This window comes from Bombina bombina, chromosome 6 (genome assembly GCF_027579735.1).
Source record: "Bombina bombina isolate aBomBom1 chromosome 6, aBomBom1.pri, whole genome shotgun sequence".
Taxonomy (NCBI): Eukaryota; Metazoa; Chordata; class Amphibia; order Anura; family Bombinatoridae; genus Bombina; species Bombina bombina.
The window spans coordinates 449,263,596-449,289,752 of record NC_069504.1 but is presented as its reverse complement, the minus strand read 5'-3'; the positions used below and the strand labels follow the sequence as shown (position 1 = coordinate 449,289,752).

The window sequence follows — 26,157 nt, the reverse complement described above, 5'->3', positions numbered from 1 at the left end:
GAGATTCAGTGCTGGGTATAGTAGACCACGTATAGTGGTCATACGTTATCTTAACTTCCAAGATAAAATTAACATCTTAAGACATTTCAGATTGGACAATTGTTACGACAGATGCCAGCCTTCTAGGTTGGGGTGCAGTCTGGAACTCCCTGAAGGCTCAGGGATTGTGGACTCAGGAGGAGTCTCTCCTTCCATTAAATATTCTTGAACTAAGAGCGATATTCAAGGCTCTTCAGGCTTGGCCTCAGTTAGCAACTCTGAGGTACATCAGATTTCAGTCGGACAACATCACGACTGTAGCTTACATCAACCATCAAGGGGGAACGAGAAGTTCCCTAGAGATGTTAGAAGTTTCAAAAATAATTTGCTGGGCAGAGATTCACTCTTACCACCTATCAGCTATCAATATCCCAGGTCTAGAGCACTGGGAGGTGGATTTTCTAAGTCGTCAGACTTTTCATCCGGGAGAGTGGGAACTCCATCCGGAGGTATTTGCACAACTGATTCATTGTTGGGGCAAACCAGAACTGGATCTCATGGCGTCTCGCCAGAACTCCAAGCTTCCGTGTTACGGATCCAGGTCCAGGGATCCCAAGGCGACACTGATAGATGCTCTAGCAGCGCCCTGGTCTTTCAACCTGGCTTATGTGTTTCCACCGTTTCCTCTGCTCCCTCGACTGATTGCCAAGATCAAGCAGGAGAGAGCATCAGTGATTCTGATAGCACCTGCGTTGCCATGCAGGACCTGGTATGCAGATCTAGTGGACATGTCATCCTTTCCACCATGGTCTCTGCCTCTGAAACAGGACCTTCTACTTCAGGGTCCTTTCAACCATCCAAATCTAATTTCTCTGAGGCTGACTGCCTGGAGATTGAACGCTTAATTTTATCAAAGCGTGGCTTCTCCGAGTCAGTTATTGATACCTTAAGACAGGCACGAAAGCTTCTCACCAGGAAAATTTACCATAAGGTATGGCGTAGATATCTTTATTGGTGTGAATCCAAGGGTTACTCATGGAGTAAGGTCAGGATTGCTGGGATATTATCTTTTCTCCAAGAAGGTTTGGAAAAGGATTGTCAACTAGTTAAGCGTCTGACAGATGTTCCAGACGTTCAGGCATTTTGTCAGGCTTTAGTTAGAATCAAGCCTGTGTTTAAACCTGTTGCTCCACCATGGAGCTTCAACTTGGTACTTAAGGTTCTTCAAGGAGTTCTGTTTGAACCGCTTCATTCCATAGATATCAAGCTTTTATCTTGGAAAGTTCTTTTTTGGTAGCTAATTCCTCGGCTCGTAGAGTCTCTGAGCTATCTGCCTTACAATGTGATTCTCCTTATCTGATTTTACATACGGATAAGGTAGTCCTGCGTACCAAACCTGGGTTCTTACCTAAGGTGGTATCTAACAAGAATATCAATCAAGAGATTGTTGTTCCATCCTTGTGTTTCACAATCTGGACGTGGTCCGTGCTTTAAAGTTTTTTACTTACAAGCTACTAAAGATTTTCGTCAAACATCTGCTTTGTTTGTTGTCTACTCTGGACAGAGGAGAGGTCAAAAGGCTTCGGCAACCTCTTTTTCTTTTTGACTAAGAAGCTTAATCCGCTTAGCCTATGAGACTGCTGGACAGCAGCCTCCTGAAAGGATTGCAGCTCATTCCACTAGAGCTGTGGCTTCCACTTGGGCCTTTAAAAATGAGGCTTCTTTCTTCTGTTATGTGCGATCAGTCCACGGGTCATCATTACTTCTGGGATATAACTCCTCCCCAACAGGAAATGCAAGAGGATTCACCCAGCAGAGCTGATATAGCTCCTCCCCTCTACGTCAGTCCCAGTCATTCTCTTGCACCCAACGACTAGATAGGATGTGTGAGAGGACTATGGTGATTATACTTAGTTTTTATGACTTCAATCAAAAGTTTGTTATTTTACAATAGCACCGGAGCGTGTTATTACTTCTCTGGCAGAGTTTGAAGAAGAATCTACCAGAGTTTATTACTATGATTTTAACCGGAGTAGTTAAGATCATATTGCTGTTCTCGGCCATCTGAGGGAGGTAAAGGCTTCAGATCAGGGGACAGCGGGCAGATGAATCTGCATTGAGGTATGTAGCAGTTTTTATTTTCTGAATGGAATTGATGAAAAAATCCTGCTATACCGTTATAATGACATGTATGTATACACTTCAGTATTCTGGGAATGGTTTTTCACCGGAACTACTCTGTTAAAGGTCACTAATCCTTTTAATAAATATTGTCATGTTAAACGTTTTTGCTGGAATGTAGAATCGTTTACATTGCTGAGGTACTGAGTAAATAAATGTTTGGGCATTATTTTCCACTTGGCAGTTGTCTGCTTTAAATTGTGACAGTTTCGTTTCTCCTCACTGCTGTGTGTGAGAGGGAGGGGCCGTTTTGGCGCTCTTTTGCTACGCATCAAAAAATTCCAGTCAGCTACTATTATATTTCCTGTATGATCCGGTTCACTGACAGATCTCAGGGGTCTTCAAACTTCTTTGAAGGGAGGTACATTCTCTCAGCAGAGCTGTGAGAATTTTTATTGACTGTGAATAAAAACGTTACTCTATAATTTTTTATGTCAAATTTAGTTATTTACTAATGGGAACAAACCTTTGCTAAAGTTGTGTTATTTTAAACTTGATGCTATAACTGTTTCAGTTCATTATCTCAACTGTCATTTAATCGTTAAAGTACCTCTTTGAGGCACAGTACGTTTTTGCTAAAAAAGATTATAACCAGGTTGCAAGTTATTGCTAGTGTGTTAAACATGTCTGACTCAGAGAATATCTGTGTCATTTGTTCCAATGCCAAGGTGGAGCCCAATAGAAATTTATGTACTAACTGTATTGATGCTACTTTAAATAAAAGTCAATTTGTACAATGTGAACAAATTTCACCAAACTGCGAGGGAAGAGTTATGCCGACTAACTCGCCTCACGCGGCAGTACCTGCATCTCCCGCCCGGGAGGTGAGTGATATTATGGCGCCTAATACATCTGGGCGGCCATTACAGATAACATTACACGATATGGCTACTGTTATGACTGAAGTTTTGTCTAAATTACCAGAACTAAGAGGCAAGCGTGATCACTCTGGGGTGAGAACAGAGTGCGCTGACAATACTAGGGCCATGTCTGATACTGCGTCACAGCTTGCAGAGCATGAGGACGGAGAGCTTCATTCTGTGGGTGACGGTTCTGATCCAAACAGATTGGATTCAGATATTTCAAATTTTAAATTTAAATTGGAGAACCTCCGTGCATTACTAGGGGAGGTCTTAGCAGCTCTCAATGATTGTAACACCGTTGCAATACCAGAGAAAATGTGTAGGTTGGATAAATACTTTGCGGTACCGGCGAGTACTGACGTTTTTCCTATACCTAAGAGATTAACTGAAATTGTTACTAAGGAGTGGGATAGACCCGGTGTGCCGTTCTCACCCCCTCCAATATTTAGAAAGATGTTTCCAATAGACGCCACTACTCGGGACTTATGGCAAACGGTCCCTAAGGTGGAGGGAGCAGTTTCTACTTTAGCTAAGCGTACCACTATCCCGGTGGAGGATAGCTGTGCTTTTTCAGATCCAATGGATAAAAAATTAGAGGGTTACCTTAAGAAAATGTTTGTTCAACAAGGTTTTATATTGCAACCCCTTGCATGTATCGCGCCGATTACGGCTGCGGCAGCATTTTGGATTGAGTCTCTGGAAGAGAACCTTAGTTCGTCTACGCTAGACGACATTACGGACAGGCTTAGAGTCCTTAAACTAGCCAATTCATTCATTTCGGAGGCCGTAGTACATTTAACTAAACTTACGGCTAAGAACTCTGGATTCGCCATACAGGCACGTAGAGCACTGTGGCTAAAATCCTGGTCAGCTGATGTTACTTCTAAGTCTAAATTACTTAATATACCTTTCAAGGGGCAGTCTTTATTTGGGCCCGGGTTGAAAGAAATTATCGCTGACATTACAGGAGGTAAGGGCCACGCCCTACCTCAAGACAAAGCCAAAGCTAAGGCTAGACAGTCTAATTTTCGTTCCTTTCGGAATTTCAAACCTGGAGCAGCGTCAACCTCCACTGCACCAAAACAGGAAGGAGCTGTTGCTCGTTACAGACAAGGCTGGAAACCTAACCAGTCCTGGAATAAGGGCAAACAGACCAGGAAACCTGCTGCTGCCCCAAAGACAGCATGAACCGAGAGCCCCCGATCCGGGACCGGATCTAGTGGGGGGCAGACTTTCTCTCTTCGCTCAGGCCTGGGCAAGAGATGTTCAGGATCCCTGGGCGCTGGAGATCATATCTCAGGGATACCTTCTAGACTTCAAATTATCTCCCCCAAAAGGGAGATTTCATCTGTCAAGGTTGTCAACAAACCAGATAAAGAAAGAAGCGTTTCTACGCTGTGTACAAGATCTGTTATTAATGGGAGTGATCCATCCAGTTCCGCGGTCGGAACAAGGACAAGGGTTCTACTCAAACCTGTTTGTGGTTCCCAAAAAAGAGGGAACTTTCAGGCCAATCTTAGATTTAAAGATTCTAAACAAATTCCTAAGAGTTCCATCGTTCAAAATGGAAACTATTCGGACAATCTTACCTATGATCCAAAAGGGTCAGTACATGACCACAGTGGATCTAAAAGATGCTTACCTTCACATACCGATTCACAAAGATCATCAACGGTATCTACGGTTTGCCTTCCTAGACAGGCACTACCAGTTTGTAGCTCTTCCATTCGGATTGGCTACGGCCCCAAGAATCTTCACAAAGGTTCTGGGCGCCCTTCTGGCGGTACTAAGACCGCGAGGGATTTCGGTAGCTCCGTACCTAGACGACATTCTAATACAAGCTTCAAGCTTTCAAACTGCCAAGTCTCATACAGAGTTAGTTCTGGCATTTCTAAGGTCGCATGGATGGAAAGTGAACGAAAAGAAAAGTTCTCTTTTTCCTCTCACAAGAGTTCCATTCTTGGGGACTCTTATAGATTCTGTAGAAATGAAGATTTACCTGACAGAAGACAGGTTAACAAGGCTTCAGGATGCATGCCGTGTCCTTCATTCCATTCAACACCCGTCAGTGGCTCAATGCATGGAGGTGATCGGCTTAATGGTAGCGGCAATGGACATAGTACCTTTTGCACGCCTACACCTCAGACCGCTGCAATTGTGCATGCTAAGTCAGTGGAATGGGGATTACTCAGATTTGTCCCCTACCCTGAATCTGAATCAAGAGACCAGAAATTCTCTTCTATGGTGGCTTTATCGGCCACACCTGTCCAGGGGGATGCCATTCAGCAGGCCAGACTGGACAATCGTAACAACAGACGCCAGCCTACTAGGTTGGGGCGCTGTCTGGAATTCTCTGAAGACTCAGGGATTATGGAATCAGGAGGAGAGTCTCCTTCCAATAAACATTCTGGAATTGAGGGCAGTTCTCAATGCCCTTCTAGCTTGGCCCCAATTAACAACTCAGGGGTTCATCAGGTTTCAGTCGGACAATATCACGACTGTAGCTTACATCAACCATCAGGGAGGGACAAGAAGCTCCCTAGCAATGATGGAAGTATCAAAGATAATTCGCTGGGCAGAGTCTCACTCTTGCCACCTGTCAGCAATCCACATCCCGGGAGTGGAGAACTGGGAGGCGGATTTCTTGAGTCGCCAGACTTTTCATCCGGGAGAGTGGGAACTTCATCCGGAGATTTTTGCACAACTGATTCATTGTTGGGGCAAACCAGAACTGGATCTCATGGCATCTCGCCAGAACGCCAAGCTTCCGTGTTACGGATCCAGGTCCAGGGATCCCAAGGCGACACTGATAGATGCTCTAGCAGTGCCCTGGTCTTTCAACCTGGCTTATGTGTTTCCACCGTTTCCTCTGCTCCCTCGACTGATTGCCAAGATCAAGCAGGAGAGAGCATCGGTGATTCTGATAGCACCTGCGTTGCCACGCAGGACCTGGTATGCAAATCTAGTGGACATGTCATCCTTTCCACCATGGTCTCTGCCTCTGAAACAGGACCTTCTACTTCAGGGTCCTTTCAACCATCCAAATCTAATTTCTCTGAGGTTGACTGCCTGGAGATTGAACGCTTAATTTTATCAAAGCGTGGCTTCTCCGAGTCAGTTATTGATACCTTAAGACAGGCAAGAAAGCCTGTCACCAGGAAAATTTACCATAAGGTATGGCGTAGATATCTTTATAGGTTGCGAATCCAAACGTTACTCCTGGAGTAAGGTTAGGATCCCTAGGTTATTGTCCTTTACTACAAGAAGGTCTAGAAAAGGGTTTATCGGCTAGTTCATTAAAGGGACAGATTTCAAGCTCTGTCCATCTTGTTGCACAGGCGTCTGTCAGAAAATCCAGACGTCCAGGCTTTTTGTCAAGCTTTAGCTAGGATCAAGCCTGTGTTTAAAGCCGTTGCTCCGCCATGGAGTTTAAACTTAGTTTCTTAACGTTTTACAAGGTGTTCCATTTGAACCCCTTCTATTCCATTGATATAAAATTGTTATCGTGAAAGTTCTATTTTTAATGGCTATTTCCTCGCTCGAAGAGTCTCTGAGTTATCAGCCCCTACATTGTGATTCTCCTTATCTGATCTTTCACTCAGACAAGGTAGTTCTGCGTACTAAACCTGGGTTCTTACCTAAGGTAGTTACTAACAGGAATATCAATCAAGAGATTGTTGTTCCATCTTGTGTCCAAATCCTTCTTCTAAGAAGGAACGTCTTCTACACAATCTGGATGTAGTTCGTGCCCTCAAGTTCTACTTGCAGGCAACTAAAGATTTTCGTCAAACATCTGCTTTGTTTGTTGTCTACTCTGGACAGAGGAGAGGTCAAAAGGCTTCGCAACCTCTTTTTCTTTTTGACTAAGAAGCTTAATCCGCTTAGCCTATGAGACTGCTGGACAGCAGCCTCCTGAAAGGATTACAGCTCATTCCACTAGAGCTGTGGCTTCCACTTGGGCCTTTAAAAATGAGGCTTCTTTTGATCAGATTTGCAAGGCGACGACTTGGTCTTCGCTTCATATTTTTTCAAAATTTTACAAATTTGATACTTTTGCTTCTTCAGAGGCTATATTTGGGGGAGAGGTTTTACGGGCAGTGGTTCCTTCCACCTTTAGCTTTGGTATTGGTATCCCACAAGTAATGGATGATCCGTGGACTGGATACACCTTACAAGAGAAAACACAATTTATGCTTACCTGATAAATTTATTTCTCTTGTGGTGTATCCAGTCCACGGCCCCGCCCTGTCATTTTAAGGCAGGTAATTTTTAAATTTAAACTACAGTAACCACTGCACCCTTGGCTCCTCCTTTCTCGGCTTTTTTTCGGTCGAATGACTGGCTTTTGACAGTTAGGGGAGGAGCTATATTACAGCTCTGCTGTGGGTGTCCTCTTGCAACTTCCTGTTGGGAATGAGAATATCCCGCAAGTAATAGATGATCCGTGGACTGGATACACCACAAGAGAAATACATTTATCAGGTAAGCATAAATTGTGTTTTGCTACAATGTAAAGTAATGAGTGTACAGCCTGTATAACAGTGTACATTTGCTGACCCCTCAAAATAACTCAACACACAGCCATTAATGTCTAAACCATTGGCAACAAAAGTGAGTACACCCCTAAGTGGAAATGTCCAAATTGGGCCCAACTAGCCATTTTCCCTCCCCTGTGTCATGTGACTCGTTAGTGTTACAAGGTCTCAGGTGTGAAGGGGAGCAGGTGTGTTAAATTTGGTGTTATCGCTCTCATACTGGTCACTGGAAGTTCAACATGGCACCTCATGGCAAAGAACTCTCTGAGGATCTGAAAAAAAGAATTGTTGCTCTACATAAAGATAGCCTAGGCTATAAAAAGATTGCCAAGACCCTGAAACTGAACTGCAGCACGGTGGGCAAGACCATACAGCGGTTTCACAGGACAGGTTCCACTCAGAACAGGCCTCGCCATGGTCTACCAAAGAAGCTGAGTGCACGTGCTCAGCATCATATCCAGAGGTTGTCTTTGGGAAATAAACGTATGAGTGCTGCCAGCATTGCTGCAGAGGTTGAAGGGGTGGGGTGTCAGCCTGTCAGTGCTCGGACCATACGCCGCACAGTGCATCAAATTGGTCTGCATGGCTGTCGTCCCAGAAGGAAGCCTCTTCTAAAGATGATGCACAAGAAAGCCTGCATACAGTTTGCTGAAGACATAGAGACTAAGGAAATGGATTACTGGAACATGTCCTGTGGTCCAATGAGACCAAGATAAACTTATTTGTTTCAGATGGTGTCAAGCGTATGTGGCAGCAACCAGGTGAGGAGTACAAAGACAAGTGTGTCTGCCTACAGTCAAGCATGGTGGTGGGAGTGTCATGGTCTGGGCCTGCATGAGTGCTGCCGGCACTGGGGAGCTACAGTTCATTGAGGGAACCATGAATGCCAACATGTACTGTGACATACTGAAGCAGAGCATGATCCCCTCCCTTCGGAGACTGGGCTGCAGGATAGTATTCCAACATGATAACGACCCCAAACACACCTCTAAGACGACCACTGTCTTGCTAAAGAAGCTGAGGGTAAATGTGATGGACTGGCCAAGCATATCTCCAGACCTAAACCCTATTCAGCATCTGTGGGGCATCCTTAAATGGAAGGTGGGGCAGCGCAAAGTCTCTAACATCCACCAGCTTTGTGATGTCATCATGGAGGCGTGGAAGAGGACTCCAGTGGCAACCTGTGAAGCTCTAGTGAACTCCATGCCCAAGAGGGTTAAGGCAGTGCTGGAAAATAATGGTGGCCACACAAAATATTGACACTTTGGACATTTCCACTTAGGGGGTGTACTCACTTTTGTTGCCAACGATTTAGACATTAATGGCTGTGTGTTGAGTTATTTTGAGGGGACAGCAAATTTACACTGTTATACAGGCTGTACACTCACTACTTTACATTGTAGCAAAGTGTCATTTCTTTAGTATTGTCACATGAAAAGATATAATATATTTACAAAAATGTGAGGGTTGTACTCACTTTTGTGAGATACTGTGTGTGTGTATATATATATATATATATATATGTTTCCAATTACTAGATCTTGCCCTCAGTGGGATAACCGCCTGGGTGCAACTTTGAAGTAATACAGCAGCCAAGAAAAGATGCACTCACAGGTCTTTCACAAAAACGGAGTTACTTTATTTGTAACGTTTTCGGAAAGACCTGTGAGTGCATCTTTTCTTGGCTGATATATATATATATATATATATATATATATATATAGTGTATGTATGTGTGTGTGTATATATAAATGTGTGTGTGTATGTGTATATATATATATATATATAGTGTATGTGTGTGTGTGTATATATATATATATATATATATATATGTGTGTGTGTGTATATATATATATATATATATATATATATATGTGTGTGTGTGTGTATATATATATATGTATATAATGTATGTATGTGTGTGTGTATACACTCATGTATTGGAGCACGACTTGTAGTGCTTGTGGAGCAGGCTGGAGACTTAGTTTCCTATAAAAAAAACTCATATCAGGGAACCAGCAGCCAAAGGAATAACCATCCGCTCTCATCCATCTCAATGCACGGGTTAACGACTATGGCATGTGACGTCAACTAACTGTGATACACTCAAAGTGAGAGACGCAGTATAGGGGTATAAGGTTCTATGCTGACACCAGAAAGGTACAAAAGAGGAGTGCAGCAGGTATAAATAAAAAAAACATTTATTTGTCTAAAAGCATTACAGCAACGCGTTTCTTAGCAAAACATCATGCTGTTTCATCAGGCTGTAGATAATACAAATTTAATTGACATTTAAATACCTGTGAATGAAACCATAACATAAATGATGCATGTTAATACTGGTATATAAAGCTGCATAAAATCAATAGATAAAAAATGCACAAAAGTAAGAACCAGTACTTCACTAGTTAGAAAAACATCAAAGCTGGTATGTCATAAGTTAGAAAAACATAATGAATGTGTGTGTGTATATGTGTATGTATGTATGTGTGTATATGTATGTATGTGTGTGTGTGTATGTATATATATATATGTATGGATGTATGTGTGTATATGTATGTGTGTATATACAGTATATGTATGTATGTGTGTGTGTATGCAGGGCCGCCACTAGAAATTTTGGGGTCCCTGACTTAACCATTGATCAGCCCCCCCTTTGACATGTGCAATTTTTGACCAAGTGACTAAAACATATATGCACTTTATTCTTAAGTGTCTATTTAAACTTGGAAATGTTGTAATGGTAGTAACACACACACAGACACACTCATACACTGAAACACACACACACACACACTCACACATAAGGATTCACATATAGCAGACACGCAAAGAAACAAACTCAGACACAGACACCCAAACAGACACTCAGCACTTGTTTACATTGACCTGACAAGTAATGAGGTAGACTATAGTTTTGTAAAAAAAAAAAAAAAAAAAAAAAAGATTTAGAAAACAAAATATGGAGTTCTGATTATCTTTTTGTAAAGGAAGATGCCAACTAAATGATGACAACAGCATGCAGTGGCTGAAAGGAAGGGCTATCAACTACCTAAACAATAATTTAAAGGTTAAATGGTGGATTAGGTGACTTCCGGAAAGGTCTCATTAGTCTCAAAGTCTGTAGAAAGATGTGAATAATCAGTAGTAAGGTCAAAATGTTCTTAAAAGGAACAGATAATGGACACACACACACACAAACTCAAACTTGCACATACACCCAAGGAAACACCGACAGAGACAGCCTCAGAAAACACGCAAAGACATACACACAGAGACACCCACAGAAAACACACAAAGACATACACACACAGAGAGACAACCACATAAAACACAGAAAGACATACATACACACACCCTCACTGAGACATCCACAGAAAACACAGAGACATACACACACCCTCACAGAGACACCCACAGAAAACACACACCCTCACAGAGACATCCACAGAAAACAGACATACATACACACACACACCCTCACAGAGACATCCACAGAAAACAGACATACACACCCACCCTCACAGAGGCATCCAGATAAAATACACAAAGACAAACCTACACACACCCTCACAGAGACACCCATAGAAAAAGCTCAGACATATGCACACACCCTCACAGATATCCACAGAAAATGCACAAAGACATACACACCCACCCTCACAGAGAGACTCACATAAAAAAATGCATACACACTCATAGAGACACAAACCAAAGCACAAAGACATAAACACAGACACCCACAGAAACACTCACAGGAGGAAACATTTATGCACCTTGCATCCCCTAAATCAACAGTGTGTGACATGCATGATAAAAATGCAGAAATTAAGAGACCACTTTTTAAAGAATCATATTTGTAAATGTGCAAACAAAAATAATTCTGTGAATTCAAAATTGTACATTAATGATCTGGGTAGATGGCTAGATGAAGAAAAGTACTTTTAAAAGGTTGACATATGTTTGTTTGTTTTTTCCCCAACCAAGAGCACCACTTCAAATATAGTGTACAAATGTTCCCATCTGTCAGCTGTACTTATGGATTTTGAAAATGCTGTACGCTATATGGTCTTGGTGGAACCATAAGCTGCGGTACTCATACCATTAGATCTGGTTAAATGCAGGATTTAGGCTTGTTGGTATGCATTTCAAAATTAAGTCAGCTGTAGTGTAAACTGAACAGTTTTAAGTTAACCTGTCTCATTTCAAACACTGAGCAGTCTTAGTCTGAGAGTATAACATTTTATACAGGTGTAATCTTAGATAAAATGCCTCCTTGCATCTGGAAAGTCCTTGCATAAAGGGGCAGTAATCTGGAATGTAATATATTTATATAAATAAATTAAAAAATGCATATGTGCCAAAAGGGCACCTACCATTTGTGTATTGAGGAGGAAACATTTATGCATGGTTTTAAATATATAATTTCTACAGCATTGTCAAATAATCATAAATACACTGCTGGTAAAAAAATGTGTTTTTATGGACCCCTGGCCGCACCATACAGCTACTACCACACTGTAGTTACAATCCGAAATTGCACAAAGAAATAAAAAACATTTGCTAAGTAAGTCCTACCTCCTCTGCAAATGAAAGTGATCTGCCGTCTGACTCAGACACACACTGTACAAACAAAGTGCGAAGTCTGTCTCACACTATGCATAGTGGTTTAGTGCACACTCAGAAATCCTCTCAAATGCTAATACTTTACTCCCTGTAATAACATTTCCCATACTCAATTAGCACTCTACTGTAGTACCCACTGGCTGCCAAAATGTTAAAAAATAAACCATTTTTTTTTTTTAGTTCTTGCCTCATGGGGCCCCCCTGGCCAATTGGGCCCCTGACAGGAGTCACCCCCTGATGGCGGCCCTGTGTGTATTTATATATGTATGTATGTATATATGTGTGTATGTATATATGTATGTGTGTGTATGTATATATGTATGTATGTGTGTATGTATATATATATATATATATATATATATATATGTGTATGTATATATTGTATAGAAAGAGGAGAATGGGGCATATCTATCTGACCTATCTAAAAACAATGTAGGTCAATCTTCAAATCTGACAAGAGTCAATAAAGGCGTTATCAAAGAAAGAGACTTGGTATCGTGTATAACAACAGTCCCGGTATGTACAACTGTATAACACTCAGTTCAATTTAGTAGATAAAGTTGATTTTTCACCTCTCTTCAAGACCAATCCAGGCTGGCCCCCTCTATCCGAGGTCAGTGCGGTTGCTTCATGTGGAACCGTCGGCTTGGGAGACTGTCACTATTCCACAAATGTGTGACCGCTCCAATGCTTCCACAGCGTAACCATCGACTGGTTCAACACCACTAGACAAAACCGCACGATTATCCTCTGTTTGCAAAAACGAAGAAGGAGGTGACGTCAATGATGACGAGTCAGGATACCGTTATCCAATACGGGTGCGTGGGATGGTGTGTCACCGCTTCTGAGACAGGATGGGATATCCATCCACAATCCCACACGATACAGCAAGAAATAAACTTAAGAAAACGCCAGGGTAATCAGTGCAGCAAGGCTACGGACAAGTCCTGAGCTGGTGATAATATAAATAAAGCAGGAAATTTCGGACAGTCCGTAAAGTAAAACGTAATATTTATTGGAATTAATTAAAATTAATGTACAGGAACAAGCTGGTAAGGTAGAGTAGGTATATCACCTAAACAGGCTTACGCGTTTCGGCGTTTGCCGTAATCATAGCCATAGGTGTAGGGTGGCTCCCCAGTCTTAAATAGCACATGTTAAAATCTCATTGGATATTAGATAATTGGTAAAAAGAAACTATAATACGCCTACTTTGTTTATTTTATGTAATACTAATCATGTATACTAAGACAGGTCACATGTTTTGGAGTAGGCGTATTATAGTTTCTATTATGTCAGTAATAGCTCGGAAAATATTGATGATTTGATAGATCTGGTTGGTGGCCCTGGTAATTTTAAAAAAGCCCAATGGGAGAATCCAACATTGGTAGAGGCAAGAAATAATATCAGGGTTATAAATGATGTTGTGACACAGCCAGGAAATGTATTACCCTATCCTTATTTTGAAGCAGTTAATGATTTGGTATATCATGTAGAGAAGAAAGGAACAGACATTGTTAAACAACTTTTGGTGCCCCAGACTTTTAGGAACACTGTATTAAATCTTGCACATAACCACATTCTAGGGGGGCATTTGGGAGTTGAGAAAACCAAAGAGAGAGTTCTTAGAAGGTTTTATTGGCCAGGGATATTTGTAGCCATCAAGGATTATTGTGCTTCATGCCCTAAGTGTCAACTTACAGCTCCTGCTAAAGATTTTCGTAACCCTTTAGTGCCCTTGCCTATAATTGATGTGCCTTTTGAAAGAATTGCTATGGACTTGGTAGGTCCGCTGGTTAAATCTGCTAGAGGACATCCGTATATACTGGTAATCCTTGATTATGCTACACGCTATCCTGAGGCAGTTCCCCTTCGTAACAGCTCTGCAAAGTCCATAGCAAAAGAACTCATGCTAATGTTTAGCAGGGTCGGGATACCTAAGGAAATTTTGACAGACCAAGGGACTCCATTTATGTCCAGGGTTACAAAAGAATTGTGTAAGTTGTTTGGCATAAAACAACTAAGGACCTCAGTATATCACCCTCAGACTGATGGTTTAGCAGAAAGGTTTAACAAAACTCTCAAAAGTATGCTAAGAAAGGTAATTGACACAGATGGGAGAAATTGGGACCTTCTGTTACCCTATTTAATGTTCTCTATCAGGGAGGTTCCCCAGGCTTCTACAGGTTTTTCCCCATTTGAACTGTTATATGGGCGGCATCCCAGGGGATTACTAGATATAGTTAAAGAGACTTGGGAGCAAGAGACAACACCTTATCGAAGTATTATTGAACATATTTCCCAAATGCAGGATCGTATGGAAGCTGTCATGGCCATTGTAAGGGAACATATGGGAAAAGCACAGGAAGCACAAAAGTACAGCTATAACCATAATGCTAGAGCCAGGGCGTTTCAACCTAGGGATAGGGTGTTAGTTCTGGTCCCTACAGTTGAAAATAAATTCTTGGCTACTTGGCAGGGCCCATATGAGATAATTGAGAAAGTGGGTGATGTTAATTACAAAGTAAGTCAGCCAGGGAGAAGGAAACCTGAGCAAATATATCATATAAATCTGTTAAAACCTTGGAAAGATAGGGAAGTTTTAGTTGCCTTAAAACCTACAGAACTCCCTGTCACTGAACCAGAGGTAAATATATCGGAAACCCTATCTGTACATCAGAAGCGAGAGGTCAAGGATTTTATTAGAATAAACAAAGAGGTATTTTCTGTGGTACCGGGAAAAACTAATGTTATTAAGCATGACATAATAACAGAACCAGGGAAGAAGGTCTGCCTTAAACCCTATAGGGTCCCTGAGGCTCGTAGAAAGGCTATTAAACTGGAGGTAGAAATTTTTTTAAAACTTGGGGTAATTGAGGAATCACAAAGTGAGTGGAACAGTCCAATCGTGCTTGTTCCAAAGCCGGATGGTTCATTAAGGTTCTGTAATGACTTTCGTAAGCTTAATTGTGTCTCCAAATTTGACACCTACCCAATGCCTAGAGTAGATGAGTTAATAGGCTAGGAAAAGCACGTTATCTCACTACAATTGATTTAACGAAAGGGTATTGGCAGGTGCCTCTCACTAGTCAAGCAAAGGAAAAGACAGCTTTTTCAACCCCAGAGGGCTTATTTCAGTATACGGTGTTGCCATTTGGTTTACATGGGGCCCCGGCAGCATTCCAGAGGATGATGGATAGAATTCTGAAACCCCATGTTCATTATGCGGCAGCATATTTGGATGATGTTATAATTTATAGTACAGATTGGGAATCCCATCTTCCAAAAGTTCAAGCAGTACTTGATGCAATACGGTCCGCTGGGTTAACTGCCAATCCTGCAAAATGTACTGTTGGTTTACAGGAAGCTAAGTACTTGGGTTATACTATTGGTAGAGGATTAGTTAAACCTCAGACAACAAAAGTACAGGCCATACAGAACTGGCCACAGCCTCTAACTAAAAAACAAGTAAGAGCATTTATTGGGATAACTAGTTATTATAGAAGGTTTATCCCGAATTTCGCTACAATTGCGGCACCCTTGACAGATCTCACAAAAGCAAGGGCCCCAATTATGATAAAATGGTCCCCAGAAGCAGAACAAACTTTTAAGCATTTGAAAGATGCCCTTTGTGCCCATCCAGTTTTGGTAACCCCCAATTTCGCTAAAGATTTTATTGTACAGACAGATGCCTCTAATGTTGGTTTAGGAGCAGTTCTCTCGCAGGAGTGTCAGGGAGAAGAGCATCCTGTCCTTTTCCTAAGCAGAAAACTTATTTCACAGGAAAAGAACTATTCTATAGTGGAGAAAGAATGCCTTGCCATTAAGTGGGCTTTAGAGACCCTTAGGTACTATCTGTTGGGAAGAAAATTTAAATTGATAACAGATCATGCTCCTCTCACATGGATGAGTCAGAATAAGGAAACAAATTAAAGGGTTACTAGGTGGTTTCTTAGCTTGCAACCCTTCAATTTTACTGTTGAGCACAGGGCAGGTCTTTTGCAGGGCAATGCTGATGGTTTGTCTCGGGTACATTCATTGATGTCCATGGTCGCTCAACCCACTGGGTGTGAGCTGGGGGGGAGGATATGTAACAGAAAGCAAGGCCTGGTTATAAATGGAAGATATTTAAGACCAAGCATTGTACATGCTATTTCTCCTTTCAGTTAAAACCCCAGGGAGAAAGAGTGTGTATTTGATTATGCAGTTGATAAACTGTGTTCTGGGGTTTGGGATAATTGGAGAGAGGGTGGGCCATTATCCCAGACAGCTGTGAAGCTGTCCAGCAGCTAATCACAGGTGTGGCTAATTAGAAGTTGTGAGGGTTTAAATAGCAGCCTCACTTAGGCCTTGGGAGAGAGTTACACAGCTACAGAATCTGGTGTGTGTGTTTGTTACACTGTGTAAAAGACTTTTGTTCCTGTGAACTGTAAAAGGACATTATTTTTACAAAGCACTTGTGGAATGCTGTGAAGTGCTGGGACACATTTAAAAGTACTTAACTTTGCTGAAGAGGAAGGATTTCCCTCTTTTGAAAATGAACTGCCTGTTTGTTATTGCTGTGAAAAATAAAGCCTTTTAAACTACAGTGGATTGTCCTGTGCTGCATTTGTGCCCTAGAAGACCGTGGTTAAAAGTGTTTCCTGTTACAATATGTATGTATGTGTGTGTGTGTGTGTGTGTGTGTATGTATATGTATGTATGTATATATGTATGTGTATATATGTATATTTGTGTGTGTGTGTGTGTGTGTGTGTGTGTATGTATGTATATATGTATGTGTATATATGTATATTTGTGTGTGTGTGTGTGTGTGTGTATGTATATGTATGTATGTATATATGTATGTGTATATATGTATATTTGTGTGTGTGTGTGTGTGTATGTATGTATATATGTGTGTGTATGTATGTGTATATGTATGTGTGTATGTATATATGTATGTATGTATGAGAATAGATGCAACATATCTAAGTTAACATCTTTTAAATTAGCAGGAACTAAATATATTTATGTTAATGTATGCATTTATTATCATGTACTTTAAGAACTATAAAGCTTGGTTTACATTGTAGGTTGACGCCGGTATTTCCAGTTATCATTCTTGAATGTTTTTTAAAAAAAACAGTGATTATGTTTATCTCTATCCCTACACAATGATGGAATTCACCATAATGTAAAATATAAATGATTATCTTTGCTTAAAGTTTACAATTTGTATAATCAATCAGATTACTAGTTAACGTTTTTGCTATTGAATGTTTAAGAGATTTTGTATTAACGTAAGGTGCAATCAGTCTAGCGATAGTAGCCAATCAGGTCATGTATATTTGAAAGTAATTAATTGAACAGCCTTAAAAGGTGCCTGGACAGATCCCCAGGTGAGCAGTGAACAAGTGCGCACGTGCACGAAAAGCGTCTGAATAGGGATCTTTACAGTGACCTGTAGGAACAGTCTATGCTGGTTCTTTTAAGTTTTCCTCGGAACAATAATGTTCATGTTTGGAACTTTTAATCGTAAATAAAGATTGGATGTTTTATATATACACACACAAACTTTTCTTTCACTCATGGTTAGTGTTTGGCTGAAGCCATTTATTATCAATTAACTGTGTTTACTCTTTTTAAATCATAATGACAACAGATACTACCCAAATGACCCTGATCAAAAGTTTACATACCCCAGTTCTTAATACTGTGTATTGCCCCCTTTAACAATGACAGCTTGAAGTCTTTTGTGGATGAGGCTCTTTATCTTCTCAGGTGGTAAAGCTTCCCATTTTTTCTGGCAAAAAGCCTTCAGTTAATGTAAATTCTTGGGCTGTCTTGCATGAACTGCACGTTTGAGATCTCCCCAGTGTGGCTCAATGATATTGAGGTCAGGAGACTGAGATGGCCACTCCAGAACCTTTACTTTATTCTACTGTAGCCAATGACAGGTTGGCTTGGCCTTGTGTTTAGGATCTTTGTCATGTTGGAATGTCCAAGTACGTCCCATGCACAACTTCTGGGCTGATGAATGCAAATTATCCTCCAGTATTTTTTGATAACATACTGCATTCATCTTGCCATCAATTCTGACCAAATTTCATGCGCCTTTGTAGCTCACACATCCCCAAAACATAAGCAATCCACCCCCGTGTTTCACAGTAGGAATGGTGTACCTTTCATCATAGGCCTTGTTGACTCCTCTCCAAATGTAGCGTTTATGGTTGTGGCCAAAAAGCTCAATTTTGGTCTCATCACTCCAAATGACTTTGTGCCAGAAGGTTTGAGGCTTGTCTCTGTGCTGTTTGGCGTATTGTAAGTGGGATACTTTGTGGCATTTGTGTAGTAATGGCTTTCTTCTGGCGACTCGACCATGCAGTCCATCTTTCTTCAAGTGCCTCCTTATTGTGCATCTTGAAACAGCCACATCACGTTTTCAGAGAGACCTGTATTTCACCTGAAGTTATTTGTGGGTTTTTCTTTGCATCCTGAACAATTTTCCTGGCAGTTGTGGCTGAAATTTTAGTTGGTCTACCTGGCCGTGGTTTGGTTTCAACAGAACCCCTCATTTCCCACTTCTTGATTAGAGTTTGAACACTGCTGATTGGCATTCTCAGTTCCTTGGATATCTTTTTATATCCCTTTCAACTACCTTTTCCTGCAGATCCTTTGACAATTCTTTTGCTTTCCCCATGACTCAGAATCCAGAAACATCAGTGCAGCACTGGATGAAAGATGCAAGGGTCTGACAGGAGTCCAGAAACTCATTGACCTTTTATACACACACACTAATTACAAGCAAACATCACAGCTGAGGATGGTTACCTTTAATAGCCATTCAAACCCCTTTGTGTCAACTTGTGTGCATGTTATCAGGCCAAAATCACCAGGGTATGTAAACTTTAGATTAGGGTCATTTGGGTAGTTTCTGTTGTCATTATGATTTAAAAAGAGTAAACACAGTTGAATGATAATAAATGGCTTCAGCCAAACACTAACCATGAGTGAAAGAAAAGTTTGTGTGTTATCATTCATATTCTCTGAAAAATGGCCAAGAAAACATAAATTCTGCCAGTTCTGTTGATGTATGTGTGTGTGTGTATATATATATATATATATATATATATATATATATATATATATATATTACATATAACACATCCCCAGCTCCTATAGTTTTAAAAGGAAGTTTTTTGTTTTTTTTATTAACAAAGTAGATCGCAGACATGACAAATATAAAGACGTTCTGTGGGAGTTTACTTGGGAGTTCCATGGGAGTAACCTGTATTTTAATGGGGAAACATTGCGGTGGGTTTCTAATATTTAAAACACTGACCTCCATTTTAGCTATCCCCTTTTAGCCATACCAGTCTCACCTGCTATTCAGTGGCGATATTTTCCGGTGTGAGAAATCTAGTGAATGTATCCCAATACAATTAACATAATTTGTTTTTTTTTTTTTTTTTTGCGAACGCACAGTCTATTTTGTGAAAGACACCCCTCCCGCTTCCTACATCACAGTTAATTGGCGATGTGGACAGACTTTTGCTGAAGTTGCGATCTCCATTATATTCTATTGAAAGCACATCGCACAACAAGGTTCAGACCACTTTTTTGTAATATATCGCCAGATCGATGGACTGCGAGCCTGGCGAACCCATAAAGGCAATTTCTCATCGGTCTGGCAATGTTTTTAATATCAGGACTAAGTATTGAGCTTTGGTATACAGACAGAGATAATATAAAAAAGCATGAGTGTACAGAAAGTGATAAAATAAAGAGATCTGATTTTGTGCAAGAACCTATTTTAATGGGTGGGGGTTTCAAAGAACACCATTTCATATACACAAATAAACCTAAAGGAGCCAATGAAACTAGTTTATATGCTGCAGCTGGTATAACAAATCATTGGAAACAAAGTGAAAACAATTTTAGAGTACACTGTCCCTTCAATAATTAGTTGACCCTCCTTTGTCAGCAATAATCTCAAAGATATGTTTCAATTAATCAATATTCTTAAATGATCTAAAGTGAATCTTTTTTGTTGTATTTTTTGTATTATGCTTGTGGGGGGGGGGGGTGTCAATGTCTGTGAATTGTTCTTATCAGGCAATCAACAATATCTTCCTGTTGAAAAATTATGCATAAACATGCACTTTAACATTTATTCATGCAAAACATATATCTGTACATATAATGCTCTTTGATGCATATTTTCACTTTATTTTTCTTATGGTTTTCAATTTTTTTTTTTTAATTTTTTTTTTAAGTAGCTATTTAATACTTTTAACATAGTCATTTGCACATACCCAATATTTTATGGAGAGAAGGGAAAACTGCAGGGTAGCTATATATTGGACCAGAAACAAGGATTTGTAGATACAGTGATGATCCACAGATGTTCAGAATATCACATGATTTGCTCCAATTGGTCTTCTAACTCAGGTGACATAAATCAAGAAGTAGAAACCCCTTCTGATCTAGTTCTCCTGACAAGTAATAATTACTGGTTACATCTACCTCAGAATCACTGTCTGTGTCACTTTCTGTAACTATCCTCCATTGTTGCTGGTTAGAGGGAGGCGCATGGGCGGCCCAGTGGAGAAGGGGTGAGGGAGGGATGGGGTCTACACTATTAAACTATATTAGGGAGGAGAGACCCTAGTCTGCAGAAAAGAGCTGCTCTTGGAGGGGGGCCCTACACTACAGAAAAATAAACACTAAACAAAAAAAGTACTTTGCTACTGGCACTGGCTGCCTATAACAAATATGGCAGTGGGAGGGTGAGAAAGCTGTTGGGGGGTAGGGATCAGGAGGTGGGAGGGTAATTTCTACCCAAAAATGAATCTTACAAGCTGATTAACCCCTTCACTGCCAGGAAGGTGTAGTGCGCAGCTGCAGTTAGCGGCCTGCTAATTGCCAAAAAAACAATTACAAAGACATGCAAGTCTGCTGTTTCTGAACAAAGGGACCCCAGAGAAGCTTTTACAACCAGTCTTATAACTGCAGTTGTGTGTAAATAATATGTAATTTAACTTATAAAACACTTTTTTTTTCTAGACCTGTACCATCTAAGTTGCTTAGGTGCTAAACAATCCTAGATGAATCCTATGCTATTATGACGATCAGGAAACAAAATACCAAAACATTAGTTTCTTCATACTCTGAGATAACATAAGAAGGTTTTTCCAGACACACATTTCTTCCCTTCTTTTCTCTCTGAGACAGAGAGCGAAATAAACAGATTTTCATCAAAATAGCCATTTAAAAAAAAATCATAGCACTGTTTTTATGCTTTTTTTATTTCTGTTTTGAGTGCCAGTGGTGACATTAGTGGACCAGAGAGAGGGAGGTACACGTTAAACTAAAACCAGTGTAATAATTACCTATATACCAATACAGCATGATAGGACCATCATATGTCTAATACATGATGGACACTTTTATATTGTTGGCTAATAATGCCATGTTTTTGTTCTAGTGATTTTTTTGTAATATTTTACTTTTGGTTTTGTGCCTTTATAATGTCACAATTACATTTTATTGGCATAGGACATAATGCAAATCCTCCTGGATTAGTCTGACATGACCTGTAGTTTGCACTCTATTCTGAAAGCAATACAACATAGAGAGATAACTGTCACACATTCTTTATTATTTAAATATGTTATTATCTAATATTATCTAATATTATCTAATTCAAGGCACATGCAATGTTAGAACAACTTTCCACCTTACTTTCATTTTCAAATGTGCTTTATTTTGTTGAATTGGGCAGCAATGCATTACTGGCTGAACACAATGGGTGAGCCAATGACAAGCGGCAGCCACCAATCGCCAGTTAGATCCCATTGCTGCTTCTAAACCTATATAGGTATGCTTTTGAACAATCTATACCAAGAACATTAAGCAAATTATATTATAGAAGTAAATTGGAAAGTTGTTAAAAATCACACGCTCTATCTGAATCATGCATTTTTAATTGTACATTTCTGTGCTTTAGATTAGCTAAAATACAGTTTGTAAAGTTTTGATAATACTGTAGTGATGCTGAAAACAGTAACATGCACTATATATTATATAGATGTCTTTTTTTGTATTCTGTATATCTGTGGAATGATGAATTCACCCTTTGTTTACAGATAACTCTCTTCACTGTTCTTAGGAGGAAAAAGAAGTGCATTCGGTACTTACACGGAGAAGGACGATGTGGCAGCCCCGTTTCTTCCGATGGAAGTGCTCTAGAGTCACCTTCTTCTCCAATGAGTATAGTCCAATGTATACAACCATCAGCTTATTCTTCATTCAAGCTTATTAGCCCTGCTGATTCTGCACAAAGTGAACAAAACTGCTCCCTACCTACTTCTAACACAGTAAAATCCACCAGTGTATCCGCAGGATCTAAAGCTGTGGTTTCATCTCATACCACAGAGGCATCAGAGTCCACATCTGGATGCAGTCCAACATTAAGGTCCACGTAGCATCATTATAGACTGGTCATCTGTTGTCAAAGCTGCATTGGACATTTTTGTAACGGCTTTAAACTAGTCCATAGGCAGACCACCACACCAACTTCTTTTCTCCCATAATCCAAAATAATGGAGACAACTTGAGACTGCTGCCCACCTTTGGTTTGGAACTTCTTGAAAACTTTGATTAATTAATGGACATGGGTAGCTACAGTGTTAAAACATATGAAATATGCTTATTTTTACTATGAATTGACACGCGGTAATTCATAATACAATTTTTCTCTTTCTATAGTGCACCTGAGCCTGCTTAAGCAGGATTTCTATATTTAGCACTTGAAAACACAATTTTCAGATACGCCTGGACCATTTTTAATGTAATATACTGTCTTCAGAGTATTAACTATAAAATGGATGTTATTTTTTATTATTGAAATAATGATGAGCCACATCTCTTTTCTTATACTTTTTTTTTCTGAATTATAATATTTATGTTCTCTTTTCACTAAGGTTAAAAAAAGAAACTTAACAGGACAATGTATAAAATGGTGGCTGAAAGGTAATGTTGCACATGCTTTTTACACTGTTGGAGGTGGCTAATACCTGATTTTGTTCAGATCCAACTGTATTCCGAACTAAAAATTATAGTGGAACCGTTCTCACAAGACACGGGTTATAATCACTGCAAAACTCTTGATACTTAAGTATCACCATATATTTTAATTAGTTAAATTGTGTGCCATCATTTAAATGTAAGTCCATTAAATTGATTTTTATATATATATATATATATATTTTTATATATAATTTCCAATGTGGATCCAGCACTCGCTTAAAGAATTTCAACCTCCGGGGTGCACTTAAACCCAATCACATATACGCTGCAAAGACAAGGCACTCTCCGTTTTCAATAAATTATATATTTACTTAGTGGTGAACGTTTTGCCTTGTCTTCGCAGCGTATATATATAAATAAATGTTATTTCTGTGTTTATCAAACTGTTTTGGTTACTCTGGGGGTCTGTTTATGAGACCAACTGTGCTGGGAGATGCTATGGAAGAGAACTAGCAGGAAGCCCTAAACTACCATAAACATTTTACCATTTCAAGGTTATTATAATATACATAAAACTAGGTTGTTGGGCAGAAATAATATTGTAGATACAAAGGATTGAGAAATAAACATTTAATATTTCAATAGAAACAAATTTCATTTGGCATAATATATTAAAGGGACATTCTAAAATGAAATGCTTTAATTCATGATTTTTGCATTAGTGTGCTTTTCTAAGTATCTGAATAACCCTCAACACCCCCTGCAAAAGAGATGCAGTATATTGCATCTTCTGAGGGCAAGCCTGTAACTGGCAACTACCTTTGTATGCCACTTTTGATAGCTCACAAACTGTGTACTGCTCAGGAGTTGCAACATACTGGACATCTTACCTAAGTATTTAACCCCTTTGTGGGGGGTTAATTACAGTTTACAAAGGGAATTTAAGCAAACATTTAATGCTCTAATAATTTTAAACATATCATGTTTGCACCAGGATATCCCGTTCTTCAGATTCATTTAGAAAGCCCTGAATACTTGTTCCACCCCTGACGAAAAAATTCAAGACAACATTCAACAGATATTATTGTTTATTAGAGAAGTGGCCATTTTCAGCATTTGTTTTCACAAATGTCAGCATTTTGCATATCCCTATTGTTGTACTGTATTGCTGCTACAGTAACTCTGCTTTACAACTCAACCCTTTTTTTACTGAATATCTTCCTGTTACCTATAATTCAATACCATCGCATAGGTTAAAGCTACCTTATTTTAACTTTGAAAAAGGAACATACACACACAACTTCAGATTTGCTTTTGTTAGGACTGCTAAGTAAGATTTGTTTCTTTTTGTGCTGAATAAACTCTGGCTTGTCTGACATTAGCACTCTATTAATATCTTGTGTTTCTTAGGCTTGTGATAGCTGCAAACAGTAAGCACGCTGTCCACAACTTTAAAGCTAAACAGGTCCACTAGTCTGACTATTATCTTGCACATTTAGTTGTAGTTGCACTAAAATTGCAGGTATACCATACCCTATAAATGACCATTTTAGGTAAAAAAAAAACAATAAAATAAATGAAATTAATAGTGCACAGGTATTGCTAAGACAGTAGAGTATAGAGCAGTGACCATACTTCATGAAATTGTTATATTCAGGGAACCTATAACCTTAACGCCTCTTCTCTATACAAGAGAAGTACTTGATAGCAGAATATTGTTCAATGATCATATGTCTTATAAAACGTTTAAACATTTTAACATACCATTGATCATGATAGATAAGTAATACAAACCTGGTACATGTAAAGCAAGTGAAGTCCTGCCCTAACTTGTGTATTATATATAATATAGTATTCACAAACTGGAGAGAGATAGTCTGCTTATTTTAAAGTATTCTATTTTTAGCGGTCAGGTGGTTATAAAAGATAATTTAGTACACAAATTATTTTTATATTTCTTTTTCTAAAGTGAACATTTTCTAATGGGTGGGTTGTTTTTGTTTTAGATTATTTTTTAGCCTTCCTATGTCAAACAAAAGGGGCAGTTTACATTGCATTGCACTACAACAGATCTCATTCTCGCTTGTAGTTACTCTGCTACATATTTTGCAGCTTGCATATTCCCTTTATAAATGCAAAGAACATTTTCCTGTGGACATATCACATTGTAAAACAATTGTATTGGTTACATTATTATTTGTTTTGTTTAAAACGAGTGAAATAAATTGTAATTTTGCTATGTTTTCTTTATATAAAATTGCTCACTTTATTTTTAGCTCCTGTTGGTAAAGATTTAATTGTAAGTAAGAAAATCTATCAACAAAAGAGATATTTTCTTAAAGCGACACTAAACAGCTTAATATTCTTTACTTACATGGGCAAATTTTTCAAGGTGGGGCAATAAAGTGAAACGTACCCAGACAATAAACAGACACACACACATACACACACTCACACATGTATATATTGGGGGTTGAAAAATATCCCAAAATGCTACTAGTCCTAGTTTACAAGTCACTATAAATTTTGGCATCACTATATGCTAAACTTTAATAAACTTTTTTTCCCCTTGAGTTGTAATAAAATAAATGTCTTTATCCAGACTCATAACTTATAAATGAAAACAGAGAATATAGTTTTATTTATTTAGTGCTTTATTTATTTGATCTGTTGCATTATACAGTTATAAAGAAGGAAAACAATCAAAATTAAACGCAAAAGAACAAACCTAAATTAACCTATATATATTAAACATAAAACTGCTAACAGTACATTAACTAAAATATGCAGAATAAATATTCCTCTATTTTTGCTATTGGCAAAACTTTTAACAAACTATTCCAGTATGTGAGTATGAGGACAGAAAATGTTAATGGCACATAGCGTTTTAGAGATACCTTATTCTTTGCTGCTGTTAATAAAGGTGGTGAGAGTGGACTTTCTGCCTTCCAGTGAGCTCA

At 39.3% G+C, this 26,157-nt stretch overlaps 1 protein-coding gene across 2 annotated transcripts in view; it reads left to right on the top strand.

The window, feature by feature from the left end:
• TCF7 (transcription factor 7) overlaps positions 1 to 25,768 on the top strand; it is a 364,588-nt gene extending 338,820 nt beyond the window's left edge. The window contains exon 12 of one of the 2 annotated variants that reach the window (XM_053717219.1): positions 22,338 to 25,768. In XM_053717219.1, the coding sequence (XP_053573194.1) occupies positions 22,338 to 22,653 (316 nt within the window). In that variant the 3' untranslated portion in view covers positions 22,654 to 25,768. The remainder of the gene's footprint in view (positions 1 to 22,337) is intronic. The other variant, XM_053717218.1, reaches the window with a different exon arrangement.
• The last annotated feature ends 389 nt before the right edge of the window (positions 25,769 to 26,157 follow it).